The sequence below is a fragment of the Botrytis byssoidea genome, assembly GCF_014898295.1.
Source record: "Botrytis byssoidea strain MUCL 94 chromosome Unknown BBYS_001, whole genome shotgun sequence".
In the NCBI taxonomy this organism is placed as follows: domain Eukaryota; kingdom Fungi; phylum Ascomycota; class Leotiomycetes; order Helotiales; family Sclerotiniaceae; genus Botrytis; species Botrytis byssoidea.
This window is the reverse complement of record NW_024065842.1, coordinates 2492643-2507294: the sequence shown is the minus strand read 5'-3', so window position 1 is coordinate 2507294 and position 14652 is coordinate 2492643. Positions and strand designations below refer to the sequence as shown.

General features: G+C 43.0%; 3 protein-coding genes across 3 annotated transcripts; 1 reads left to right on the top strand and 2 right to left on the bottom strand.

Annotated features, from left to right (window-relative positions):
• Positions 1-63: 63 nt before the first annotated feature.
• On the top strand, positions 64-2636 carry EAE97_000752 (uncharacterized protein; the record flags this gene model as incomplete). The annotated part of the gene is made up of 6 exons (XM_038871262.1): positions 64-257; positions 312-1381; positions 1431-1522; positions 1766-1900; positions 1954-2002; positions 2137-2636. 6 exons carry the CDS (start codon positions 64-66, stop codon positions 2634-2636), a joined length of 2040 nt encoding a protein of 679 aa, XP_038738623.1.
• A 727-nt stretch (positions 2637-3363) lies between these two features.
• Positions 3364-4856, bottom strand: EAE97_000751 (uncharacterized protein; the record flags this gene model as incomplete). The annotated part of the gene is made up of 5 exons (XM_038871261.1): positions 3364-3502; positions 3732-3978; positions 4116-4444; positions 4683-4742; positions 4816-4856. 5 exons carry the CDS (start codon positions 4854-4856, stop codon positions 3364-3366), a joined length of 816 nt encoding a protein of 271 aa, XP_038738622.1.
• Positions 4857-6281: 1425 nt separating this feature from the next.
• Positions 6282-7805, bottom strand: EAE97_000750 (uncharacterized protein; the record flags this gene model as incomplete). The annotated part of the gene is made up of 1 exon (XM_038871260.1): positions 6282-7805. One exon carries the CDS (start codon positions 7803-7805, stop codon positions 6282-6284), a length of 1524 nt encoding a protein of 507 aa, XP_038738621.1.
• Positions 7806-14652: the final 6847 nt, after the last annotated feature.

The following is a 14652-nucleotide window of genomic DNA, read 5'->3' as shown; positions in this document are numbered from 1 at the left end:
TTCAGTTTCTGATTGTGGCATTTGATGATAACGCAATAACGAATAACATATTGCCTCCTCATCATGGCGCCTCCTCCCAATCGAAATCCAACAACTTTTTATGAGTACGAGCATGGCACATCAGGATCTCCCAGAGGCTCTATCAGTAGCAATCGAAGTGTACGATTCGACTCGGGCAATTTCTCTCCATCTGCAGAATCTGATTATCTAGCCCCTGGGGACCAGAATGAACAAATGGAAGGTCTGAGGAGACGAAGGTATTTCATCCCTCTCTTTCTTCGCGTATATAACAACTAATTTTTGTTTTTAAGGTCTTCGATTGCCATGCGATTCAACTCTATTGCCCATGCCGGAGGTGTAAATAGTATCGAGAACTTCGCGCGAAGTTTAACACGAGCTACTGCCTTCCACGAAATTACTCCGCGCCGCCCGTCGTTCATACTTGCTGGAGACGGCGCCGGAGAGGGTGATGATCCTGATCTAGAATATGGAGGATCACAGGCGGACTATGGTAGAATACCTCGATCTTCCTTGATCAGAGAACAGCTACGAAGATCAATTTCGGATGATGTGGGTGATGATGAATCTGCAATTGGCGATGAGACAGAGAGCAACCTATCCCGGGTTGCCAGCCACATGAAACCCGAAGGAGAACGACTTCTTGGAGGCGATCGCGCAAGTGTGCAAGGAAGTGTAAGAGGCGGTCAATCTATCTTTGCCATTGCTCCGCATCTATCAACTCCTTTGGCAGGAAGCTATGGAACGTCCTACGGCACATTACGTTCAAACTTAAACGAGTCATCGATGGTCCATGCTGGCCAACTTTGGCGACAACAACAGGCCACCGGCGCAAATGTTGCTGATGGGGAACACATGCCTTTGATTGTCAAGGAGGTCGAAGAAGATGGAAAGATCGTACTTGTGGTTGAGGGACAGTCTACGCTTCCACAGACGATCCTTAACTCCACGAACGTTCTCATTGGAGTTGGACTACTCAGTCTCCCTATGGGTTTGAAGTACTCAGGACTGCTATGTGGCATGATATTACTCTTTCTATCGGCGCTTGTTACGTCGTACACGGCGAAATTGTTAGCTAGGTGTATGGATAGAGATCAGAGTCTTCTGAGTTTCGCAGACGTTGCCTATGCAACCTATGGTCGCAAGGCAAATATTGCGACTAGCATCCTTTTCACTATGGAGCTTCTTGCGGCATGCGTTGCCTTGATTGTTCTTTTTGCAGATTCCCTTAACTCGCTAATTCCATCCGTCGGAGTCAATGAATGGAAAATTCTATGTGGTCTTCTTTTGATACCGCTAAATTTTGTCCCTCTGCGTTTACTGAGTTTTACCAGCATTCTTGGAATCGTCTCATGTTTTTCCAGTATGTAAAACTTTCCCCCAAATTCCAATATACCAACTAACCATGCTAGTTGTGCTAATAATTCTCATTGATGGGTTTGTAACACCACGAACTCCTGGTTCTCTATTGGAACCGGCAACTCAATATATTTTTCCAGCCAATGTAAGTGTCTTAGATGTGCCTCATCTCAGTATCATTCGTCATTGCATATCATGTCATTACCAAAAACATCCAGGCTATCAGGTCTATTATATCCTCGTACACATTTTACCTAAATTGATGCATACAAACCGCGATGTTCAAATTCGAATCAAGAATCATCTCCTAATCTAATCTTTTTGAGAATGAAATCGACATGATATGATATCTATCACTCTACTTTTTGCTAATAATACTCCTGTCTAGTGGCTCACGCTCCCACTTTCATTCGGCCTTATGATGTCGCCCTGGGGAGGACATTCGGTTTTCCCTAACATTTATCGTGACATGAGACACCCATATAAGTTCGACAAGGCAGTCAAGTACACATTCAGTTTCACAGTATGTTTCAATTATTCTGCAAACTCGCCTACGTTGTGCTAAACATCTCATAGTATGTTCTTGATGCTACAACTGCTCTAGCTGGTATATTGATGTTTGGAGGTAAGCCCCGCGTTTCAAATTCAGCGCTCCCCTTTTTCCTTGCATCTTAGCCTTTGGGTCTATTCTTCTTGCGCTCAAGAAATGCATCTCCTACAAGCAGCTTCACTGTCAGACAGACACTAACATGCCTGTAGATAACGTTATGGACGAAGTGACAGCCAACATTATTGGAAACTCAAGCTACCCTCGCAGCTTGTCTCTCATGATATGCATATTCATTGCCATAATTCCATTGACCAAAGTTCCTCTGAACGCCCGCCCTATTGTTTCTACAATCGAATTGCTCTGTGGGCTTGACTCTCGCGCCATGCCCGAATCACAGGCCCTTACCGGACTCTCGGGCTACACACGTGGTATAATCAAAGTTGCCATTCGTATCATTGTTCTCATCGTATTTGTAATCATTGCTATTGTCTTCCCGGCTTTCGATAGTATTATGGCGTTTATGGGTTCGGCTTTATGCTTTACCATCTGTGTCATTCTACCACTTTTGTTCTACGTCAAGATGTTTGGAAAGGAAATTAGTAGGAGAGAGCTGATATTGGATTACTGCTTGATTGCTATTAGTTCTGTAATGGCGATTGTGGGTACCGTCTGGGCTTTCTTGCCCAAGGAACTTATTCACGCCGAATAATGCGCGTACGGCAAACGACGCGTTTTTAATATTCTTAGGGAGGCAGCACACATGCTTCGGAAATGTATTCGTTGCCTGGTTTACAAGGATTGATATTGGAGTTCTGGATTATGCATTGATGGTGGTCTATTGATACTCTCTATGCAGTCGCTCCATACCCAGATTTTCTTTATCTTGTTCATACATATTTCTTACTCGGTTCTCGGGCTGTCAGTCATGGAGAAAGGTCGACGGTTGTTCTGTGCATATGATGGAGATGAAATTACGTATATACTTAGGGTTTAAATGAGAAATAGGTTATACTACTCGATTTCGTACTAAGTGTCCTTTGACTAATTGCTTTCGGGGAGTTTATAGTCTTTGAGTGAGCTGCTGGTGAATATTGGGGTAGTTGTAGTGGAGATATGCGAGTGAGTATCTACTCGACTGATTGAAGGAACAATACTCATGCTTTCATTCAAATCAGGTCTTAAGAATACAGAATCGGTAGCCGTGATAATCTAAAGTCTTCCCCAATACTCTGGAGGATTCTATATGATTAAATGGTATCACTATTTCTTTTCATCAGGTCTTCTCATCTTAATTTCAAAATCTACCTTTCGTAATTGCATCTCTACACCTCGCATTGTGAGACAAAAAGTCTAACTTATATTTCCGATGTATATATACAGTCTGGATTCCTAATATTACATGCAATCCCATCATCGTCTATTCGTATACTCTTGCATCACTGTTTTTTATTGGATTGTCCCTGTTCCTGTTCCTTTGCCTTCTTGGTAGCATCTGGTTGACCGACAATCTTAACGGCATCTTTCGTGTAGATGTAACTCATTCCGCTCCAAATGGTGGTTGTGGCTACTAGGTATCTGTACGGTTTGTCAATATACTATTTTTATCAACTTGTCGGTATCTCATTTATGTGTAGTGCCGAATCTCCCCATTTCAGTTCTTCATATCTCGCACTCCAAGCATCGCTATTTACAAATACCTCCTACGAAATATCTTGCCAAAGAAAGAAGAGTTCCAATACAGAAAGAAGAAGTAGGAGAAGAAGTAGGAGAAGAAGAAGAAGGGAGGAAACATAAATTAACTCACTGAAACCCCGTCATAGCAATTCCAACATCCCAAGTAATCAACGGCAAAGCCGTCGTCGCTCCAATCAATCCTAATTGCAATGCCGTGTTATACTTACTAATAGTAGTTGGATGTACCTCCGCCGATGGGAGTGAGAAATCCCAATAACGAGAGAAGGTTTTGGGAGGAGGGAGAGAAATCCATCGCCAATAGATGGCAGAAATGGCGAGCCCAATGTCGCGGCCGAGGATTATGGTTGCGAGCCAGACTATGATAAAGGGAGTTAGTTGTGTTTAGTGATGCATTCTTCTTTTGAGAGGAATGACGATTGATGTTCGAGATATTGGGGAGAGATTGACATCATCACTATGCAAAGGCACAAAGCAGAAGTAAGAAAAAACGTACCAGGCAAACCCCCCTTAATCGCCAAACAAACCGTCAAAATTGTCATCAGCGTCTTATCCGCCATCGGATCAATAACCGTGCCCACCACCGTTTGCAAATTCCATTTTCTCGCAATCCATCCATCTACCAAATCCGTAATCCCAGCATAGGCAAAGAGTCCAACAGCCCACGCGTGTTGATCATGCAGAACGAGGTATCCACAAACGGGCGCAGCGATGAGGCGAGAAAAGGTGAGGATATTGGGGACGGTATAAATATTTTCGTGGGGAGTGAGCGATTTCATGGATTTCAGAACTTCGAGGGGTGTGGGTGGGGACGTTGCTTGTTTGCTGTAATTGCGTTTGCATTAGGTCTCTTCATGTTTGAGTTGGAAAGGAAAGGAAAGGAGATAATCCAACCAGAAATCCATCGCTGTGTATATAAACAACTCTCAAGTCCATCTAGCTCATCTCCCATCAACGAAAGCGTCACTCGACTTCTCATAATCTCAGAGGTCACGTGATATAAATACCCTTCTCAAGAAGGTCTTATTCCAACTCCCACCGAAAAAAGAAACAATCACCATACCTTTCCTTCTCCCCACCACTCTCCGTCGAATACCTCACAATCCCACTTCCTGGCCGTGATCTATAACTCATTAGCCTCCATACCACACAAACCCATGCGGCCATCACCACCCGCAAATTAATTCAATCCTCACATATTAGAGAAAAGCGCACCCCCAATCCTCCCCCTACACATCGATCTCGAAAGCGTATGTATCGCAACCCGCGGCATCGAACGCGTACAATTCGTTCCCATCCCCGCCCGCATCCCCATTCCCGTCGCCAGTCCTCCCTTCCACAACACGAAAAATTGTTGCTTAGCCATCATCCCCGATCTTCTCATTGCATCCCGGATTTCCCTGCAACCCTGAAGAAAACTTAACGCAAAAACCCAGCACTGAAAAACTCAATTCGACGGGAAGTTTATTTTATCGAAAGTCGAAAAGATATGGTTTGAGTTTGTTTGGTGTTTGGGTTGGGAAGAACCTTGATATTAAATCGGATGGAATCCAAAATACACTTTTCCAATCAAATATGGAATTGCCCGCGGGGAAGGTGGGGTGTCTACTCTTCCGGAAACCAATAGCCGCCGCGCGTTTATTGGCGGTAGGTAAGGTATCACAATGTTTCATCATCATAAATCTACAAAATATAAACATGAGCTTCAAGGAATGTTTCTTTTTACTTGTCCAAGTGTAGGAGGCTTTGTTGATAATTTTATACGATTTTCGTTTATGAAAAAACATAGAGAAGCATTGAAATTCATCTTGGCGTACAATAGTAAATGTGAAAGAATTTACTTTCGCGAAAGAGATAAATCAAAGGTATCACAGAGAGAAAGATCGATTGTCACACAATTATCAAGCAAGATTCAATTTCATGAAACATTTTCTTTAAGTTCTCAAGAATATCAATATTTAATTAGAAATTTAAGCCTATTTAAAGGCTGCTCGCCCAATTGACCTCTATAAAACTGTTCAATGTACAGTTGTAAAACGGATAATTTCAACAACGCCGACAAAACCAAGAATCAATGACACCTATTGGGATCATCGTTCAGTAATGGTATAACAATGGTATCCGCCCCGACAATCATTCCGAGAACCTTGCTGTTAAATATCTGCAATACACGTACGCCTGCGCCAGCGACCATGCGTAACCCATATACACACACACAAACTTATATATACCCTGGCGCCGGCAGTCACCCGTAACCCATACATACGTACATACATGTATTTAAACGATTAAAATCAAAGTAAAAAAGTTTCAAGAACCGGCATCTCAACTGCCAAGAAGGAGACTTTGTCTCATAAGCCATTTTCGAATAACCAAAACAAAGAAAAAGCTTCCTATCGATAGAGAAAGGTTGCAAAATGGTAACGATCATGAGACATCCCCTCCAAAGAAAGAGGTTGACTGTATCGTCAAAATATACAAAGAAGTTATATGCTCACTCTCCAGCTTCGTATCCCTTATTAGGATGAGCGTAGTGGCGTGGAGGAGGTTTTTGGCGTAGGAGAGAAGGCAGAATCTGGATGATACGGGACATCCGGTTTTGAAGAATAGAGAATCAAAGTTGGCATATTAAGTTATCTGCCACTTTTTGAATCAGGAGCTTCTAAAGCCCGTTTGAGGAAGGCCAAGTTTGATGGTCCACGTTGTAATGAGCATGCCCAGTGCTAACGTTCCCCGGCGAGGTTTCCATGTTTTGAGGATATTGATTACCAGCTTGTGTGTTATATGGTTGGTTAGATTGTGACATGGTCCGCTGAGCTTGAGAATAACCATGCGAAGAAGTGGTTGCATCTCTTGACTGATATAGATTCGGGGAGGCGTATGTACTCTCATTGAAGTTTCTCGAGCCCATTTGGCTCTGGAACATTCCAGACGCCCCCGAGTCGTGCGAACTCCTCGAGCTCATTTGGCCTTGGATCATGGCAGGCATCCCCGATACCATTTCGGATACTCCAGAACTAAGTCCTTGCTGGCCATAACTCGAAGATCGATGCGCAAGGGGTGTTGCATTCATGTTAGAGATGGAACCATGTCGCTGCTGTCTGTAGACATTGTTGTATGCATCAGCCCTTTGTGTGTCATACGTGCTTGGGGCTGATGAGTATTGAGGGTAAGAAGAGCCATGCGAACTTGTCGCAGGTAATCCTCCGGTATAAGGACTGATGGAATTTGGGCTTCCAGAAAGAATGGCGTTGTAGGAACTTGGACCTGAGCTTACTGCAGGGAAATTTCCGTTGAATGGCGCGAGACTGTATGGTGCGGCTGACATGCCCATTGTGTAGTTGTTGTTGGAGAGAAGGCTGTTGGGTTGATATGACATGCCATGCGCGGATGGTGCGGGTAGTCGTGGCGCATTTCGATTCGAATAGTCGTAATTGCTCCGTCCTGAATTGTGTTGGTAGGCAAGGTGATTTTCATGTACGTCGTCTTCGTTCAAGAGGTTAGAGTCATTAGGAGAGTGCTTGTAGCTTTTGCTATAGACAATGTCCCTACGCGGCTTGACGTCTGGGAATGCATTTTGTGGGATTGAAAGTTTACCGGAGACGACATCATCGATTGTGTAATACGACACAATGTGATGAGTGAGTTCTCCTACTTGGACGGTAATTGTCTTCTTAATGAGACAGTTGCCATCCTTCTTGAAGTCGTATGAATCAACTAATGAACCGACCAATTCACGTTCCATCTCTTTGTTGAGCGGTCCATGCATAGAAGAGTAAACGCTACCTCCGGGACTGGTGGAACCATTGCCATTCTTTCGAATGCCCTGTCTCTTGTCTTTGGCCATAGCTCTCTTTTTCTCTCCTGGTGCAAATGGCTTATTCAACTCTCGGTAGACAAGGAAGTTTCCTACCATGCGACTTGGACTCCATGTTGTACCATCGGTCCATCGTTTTACTCCAGAGGACTGTGCTTCGTGTATGAAAATGTTGCCGCTCTTGATGAGTTCAGATCGCTCCTTGTCATGGGGGCGACGGGCAATATGGTTAATCTTTCCTACAAAGGCAGCTTCGAGAAGGATCATTGCAGCTTTTGTGTCGGGGATGTAGCCATACCAGGTTGGCTTAAGGGTACCATTTACCGCAACCGGTACAGGCATAGGCATAGAAGCACCTAACGATGCCATCATGGAGACTGATGTGATACTATATGGGGTGGGTAGGTTGTAATGTGTACTAACGACAGTTGACTGACAGAAGGAAGAAGGTTAAACAAGAAAGGGACCGTCGGGAGAAGGTGGTGGATGTAGTAAGGTAGTAGTGGTGATGTACTCCTCGTGTTTTGGACGAGTAATAATAGATTCAAGATCGGATAGCGAATATCGAACAATGAACAATGTATATTGAGAAATATCGAATTTTCAAGTCGAGATAATGTTAAGTGGGAAGAAAAGAAGAGACCCAATGATAGCTGGCACTCCACTGAGTGACAACGACTAATGAATATAAAGTTCGGTGAGAGAATAAGGCTGAGAAAAACAAAGTTCAATATTGAACTATGGAAAGTTATTATGTGGAAATGTCAAATTGCTGGTAAAGCTTTTTTTGTCTTTCTTTAGAATTATGAGGATATTTGATGTTCTTGAGGTCGAAATGACGAGGTACGGGTATATATGTAAACGACGGGGTTTTGAGCTTGGGCTCTCGTTCGATACGTTCCGGTGGATGGATGTTCGAGGTCGATTCCGAGTACGATAGCTGATGGATGCGGATGCGGATTTGGATGTTGATGTTGGTTTTGAGGTCAGGCTTGCTTGGCTATGAAGAGCGAAGATTCCATTCAAAGGGACGATTGATGATGATAGTTGGATGAATTGGAAGAAAAAGAGTATAGTCTTTTCTTTCGTTCCTTTCGCTTTTTGCTTTTGCTTTTGCTTTTTCTCATTTACGTGTGGGATAGTATGGTAATAAGAAGATAGAAGTGAGGAACCAAATCTCCAGAACAGAAGGAGCAAATTGGAAAAAAAGAGAGTTTGAGAGAAGTTGCGGGGGAAAAATGAGCTAAAGTACTGGTAGGTATACTAAGTCACGACTCACATGATGTAGTAACGATTTAGTATTTATTAACCATCTAGTAGCATTTTACTATCATTTAAATAGTAAAAGCAAAATCAAAAAGCAATGAATTTTATCTATCTATATCTACGCTTAACTTAAGGAGGGAAGGAGTAAGAGTAAACGTTTGAAAAGTGGAGTGGTGGTAACAGACGGACTCCCTGGTAGTATCAACGATTCCAGACTTTTACACTTTATTATTATTGTCCAGTTGTGAGTTACGAGTTACGAGCTACGAGTTATGTTATCTTATGTCATTGGCCTGCTACATTCACCGGTCCAGTCGAGTCGAGTCGAGCCAAGTCTTGTCCCAAAGAGTGAGGAATTAGAAGTCAGACCCAGGTATCTCGTTCGAAAAACTACCTACGCTCGCTACGGATCAGAAGCTGTGTACAGCGGACTTTTGCTGATTTTCCGCGAGACTAATTGGTATTTTCTGCACTCTGCACTCTGCAATCTTTCATCTACAATCTGTAATCTGTAATGCATGTAGGTGTGTTATAACTTAAGTCGTGTTAGTCCAGTTAGTCGTCTTAGTCTTCTTAGTCGTGTTAGAACTTATTAGTCGAGTGGAAATCCATCTGGTAGGTGAGGTCAAGAAGTGGACATACCAAGACTTGACGAAAAGTAGTAACTAGGTAGGTAGTAGCTATGTACTCATGTATGACTTGTGTATTTCCCATTAATTAGTGATCAATGATCATATCTGTGCATCACTTCACTTAGTTCTCCATCTAACTCTACATGGGGTCCGGCTATTTTCTGAATGGTTCATCGCCGGTACTAGCATCTTGTTCAACTCTCAACTTGCAAGGGATGAGAAGCTGTATTGCGCCTAAGATGCAGGAACTGAACTCGAAGACTCTTGAGATTGAGAGTCAAAGACTCAAGAGTCAATTTATTCCAATGTTCAGGGCTATCCGTGGTCCAGGCGTCAAACCTTTAAATTTGAAGAACCTGAAAATAATACACCGTATATACCACACCGTACCCATTAATAAATGAAGGTAAAGCACGGCTGGTGAGTTGGTGAATCGTAACGTGTCGACACTACGACTGCTTGGGTCAATACTTGTCTGGGATATAGTCCTTACAAGCGTAGAACGAAATGCCTGTTTGATGGCGATGCATTGCGCTCCATCCCTCATGCCCGCCCTCACAACCAGGTGCTGGGATTTGCTCGTTTGGTGGTGGGAAATCTCCGTAGAATGTAGTTTTATGCCTGTAATCTGAACTCTCGACATTTAATTTCATACATAAGCCAGCTGAGCAAATTATTTCCAATATTAATTGACAAGGTGTGCTGCGTGCTAGCTTTTTGCTCGACACGACTACATCGTATGTACAACATGGATTCACAAGAGCCGAAATCACTATACGACATCTCTCTGAACAATTGGAACATCACAGATTCACAGCAGCAGATATCATAAAAGCATTAGTATTCTATACGTGAAACCTAACCACTCCATAGATAACAATGATACAAAATTCACGCTTGAACATGCTTAGCTCTTCGTGACATGGTCTTTGCAGGGAGGTGAGAGCTGCCGCTTCTCGGGGAAGCATTAGTTTGAAGAAGGCTTAATACTTATTATTATGCTACAAGGTAGCGAGATAATTTAAGAGAAAAAGGCTCTTTCCACTGGTTTCAATTCATGGTCAAGTCGGTGACCCGGAAATTCACATTTCGTAGAGTTCATGTTGTATTTCCTTTGAGTTGCCATTAGGAAGTGTCAAAGATGCAGACGGGGCCACATCCCGAAAGTTAATGTACGGAGGAGCACGTTGCAGGCGGGTACCGGTATTCTGCTTATCTGGGATCTGTACTGGCTTGGCTGTGATCAGAGTTTCTCATGGCAAGGAAGTAGTGGGTGCTCTCCGTCGACAAGTTGGAAACTCCTCTTGGCTGTCAAGTCTTCAAGGTGGACGACTTTTTTAGCATTATTAGCAGTATATGTTTCTATTATTACATTTTTTTGTGCAAGTTGAAACATCTTGTGATGCTCCCATGGAACACATGTCCGAAATGTATGAGAAAGACGTTTGTTTCTCGAAGCTTTACAAAGAAATTCCGTTCCTACATCTGCACGGTTCGGTATTCAAGACCGCAGCAGCTCCTACATCTCGAGATTCATTCTCGAACCTCCTGAGCATAACAGTAGCAGAATGACCCGGTGGATTTTCGGTATTAGGTACCATACCAGGCCTAGTTTTTTGATCCTCGAAACGATCTTCTAGCGCCTCTTGTACTTTGAGAAACACTAGATAGCGACTGTGCACCCGAAGACGAACGACGCATACGGATTGGAGAGACAATGCGCACGTTCCCTAATCGTTAGTGGTTAATGGGTGAGCAATTCCTTGCGAGCCGTTGTGTAAAGTGCTGGTTCGTCTGGTTCTCCCCCTCATTGTGTACCACGCAGTCTACAGTTCTGGGCGCCTTTGAAGTGGTGTTTGTTCTGTGACACACAAGATGATTCTATGATTCCTTATCGAAATAGAAAAACCAGAAGCCTAGCTAAACGTATACAAACTCTGCGATGCTACTTCTGTTCTCTGAACAGATATACTCTAGCTCTCCATCATCGGGTTAAAGTGACTTCATGGCCCTATCAGTTGCCACCCACCGACCAGCACAAATACTGTAGCCTCATACATAGCACACCCAAAGTGTAATCGTCCTTGGGAATGTTTTAGAGGTTTCAATCCCTCATGTTCCAGTGGGCTTCGAACCAGTATAGTACACACACCACTGGAAAACATCCGAGCACAAACTTTAACGGTGAATCTATTTGACTTTAGAGCTAAACACAAAGCACACGTTTACCATCCTCCTTATATCGACTTCTGCCCTTTCGCGATGAACTTTCACGGTATTTTCAGAGACGTCTGTGTGGTTTGGTCAGTATGGGTTCAGATGCGCACAAACATACAATATATCTCCGCGTTGTTAAAACCGGGCCGTGATTCATATTATTTCCTGGGAGTTCATAGATCTGAGTTGAGAGAGACCGAAGAAAGTTTAAGTAGCAAGGTAGTGGACGACGTAGTACAGTAAAGTGATCGATCGTCATTATCTAGTTGTTCGCCATAGATGGAAAGAATGGAATGTCAGTAACCATTGGCGTTAGGAGGCTTAGACTATTTACCGCACTTGGAGCTCATGTAGCGCCACCTACGTAGTAAGAGTGTACGCGAGATGTGTAGGCGCAAAATGCTTGAGGACTTACCGTGAAGATTGACGAATCGGATCTGGTCCGACAAAACCTGAAAAAATGGCCACTCGTGAATGGTCCGAGTCCTTGCAAGTTGCCATCGTGAAGATACAGTAGAAGCAATCCAGAATGGTTACCTACCTATGTGTGCTCGCCTCTACACCGACGTGTGTAACGAACAACATTGTACAATAACGACCCTCAAAGATAGATTTTGCAAATGGCAATATAGTACGTGATGGTGTTCATGTGGTAAATGTCGATCCCCAATATTCCCAAAACTCTAATACCATTTGGTGATTAGAGAATCGAAATTTTCACGATTGACATCAAAAGTATAGTCTCAAGTGGAGGAAATGATGAAAGAAATATCTACTTGAAGGAATTAGCCTAACAGCTTTCTTCCGATTTCACGATTGACATAAAAAATGGTCTCAAGTAAAATGATGAAAGAAATATCGGCTCGGATAGATTTGATAGTAGGTAATTATTACTGTTATTGTCAATCCTCGAAACATTTACTGTGATTTTTTGATGGAAAAGTCAGTTACTTCCAAATGGGTATAATTATTACGCTTATCGAGAGCGTATCATAAACTTGAATAATATATATAGTCATTCTACAAAATAATACTCAAGATGTGAATAGATTCAGGACTCTAGAATTTACAATCTCTCGTCTATTCAAATTTATACTATTTTTATCCCGATTTTCTACTGAAATCATATCGAAATCATACCGAAATCATACCGCATTAGATATGTAATATAAATTGTTACAATTCGAATCTACCATTCCGATGCCATGTTAGTGAAAGATCAGGTACATTCAATCTAATCCAAAAACTCAATATCACAACTCCATCATCTCTGTTAAGATTTCATCCACAGATCGACATTACAATCTTCGTTGTTCACAATTCAACATCTATCGCTACGGTGTTTACATAATACGCATTGCCAGCCCATTAGGCCTTCGGTGTATCTACTCCGTAAGTATCGACACGACACAATACCGAGTAGAAGAAAAAAAAGATACGTGGAATGTACGCTTTGTGGTGGATTGCATCGCTGTAGAAATTTGAGATTTTGGGGTTACTCTACTTTCCTTTCCTCGAGCTTTTCTCTCTATTGAATGGACTAAGAAACTGGAGTGAACGAGAAAAGCTGTGATCAAATCTTCATTCGATCATATCTCCCAATAGTGTGTGTAGTGTGAACAGGGAATTCAAGCTAGAAGATCGACCGACCATTGGCCTCGAACTTAAGGTTATCTGAGAGATCGTTTGAATCATTAGTGCAAAACTTGAGACTTCAAACTTTGATATTCGATTCAATTCAGTCCGATCAACGGAGCAAAGGAGACAGTTGGGTAGTTAGTTCATCACAGCCAATCAAGCCAATCAGATACATCTACCCATGATAGCATCGATCGAGTCCCCGCTTGACATAATCATGACCACAATCATCGTTGTACGTTGTAAATTGTAAGTTGTAGGTTGTGTTACGTGGGTATTTCCCGACACTTGCTCATTTCATACATTTGCTTAATTATGCCCTTAGTCATCTAATTACGAGCAAAAGTAAACGCCAAGGCTGAATTTCTAAGCAGGGCGGAGTACGGAGTAATCATTGTGATGAAATCAGAAAGGGGGGTAGGGGGGGTTATCGATCTGGAACTTCCTCGCTCTTTTGCCCCCCTGCCCTGCTTCAATCTTTAAAGATTGATTGTAAAGATTATGCGAAGATCGGAAAGCTTGGAAGATTGAAGATTCTATTGTACCCAAATTAACTCGAATGTCCACTGTCCACCTATGGTATGTCCTGCCTCCTCCAAATTAGTGTAAAACGTCCCGCGCCAAGTCGAGAAAATTAATGCACATTTACCATGATTCTATTGGTCTATATACGGCCATGTATAGCTCGGCGAAAAGGTCGGAAATTGACCGAAGTTCCATCGACTAGCAGAACTATGATCTACTTGGGCCTAATCAAGATACTCGTGCGGGCAGGGAAAATGTGTATTTAGTGCTGATTATGAAGCTAGATGCACATACCACAATGTCATTAGACGATAAGAGGATTAGCCCCCTTTTCTCTTAGTGGCGGAGTTGCATACCAGGTACTTTCTGGTCGCACGAGTATTGGTCTCACATCTCCTTTCAAGGTAGATCCTAGATTAGCGGGGGGTCGTCAACATTCATTTTGCACCAGATTTCAGTACCGACTTCGAGCTCCAACTACCGTACAGTGGCCTGGATACCCCCACCAAAGTGTTGTGTAACATCCATTCTAGATGGGCAATGGGCATGTCACTGCAGATACTCACTTACTTCTTTCTCTTGAAGTGGCCCTTGTCGAGATCCGCTTCCATTAAATTAAATAAATCTTCCTAATTTCACTGGGTAGCAGACGCTTTTTCTTCCTCAGTCTTCTATCAAGCGCTGCACCCTGGTGCATTCCGATCTGAGAGTGCACAGCTGCCCAACGGTCGAAGTGGGCAAAGAGGGAAAAAAGTGGCACGGGCAGTATGGGTTGGCGATCATGCCCGCGAAGATCCCCGAATCTGTAGACGAAACTTTTGGTTTCGCTGTTTCGAAAGCTTCCAATTTGCTATCTCGCCATGTTGGCTCTGGGGGAGAAAGATACCGTGTCCACGTTGAGCATTCACTGTACAATCTTAGCAATTTTTCCACATGAT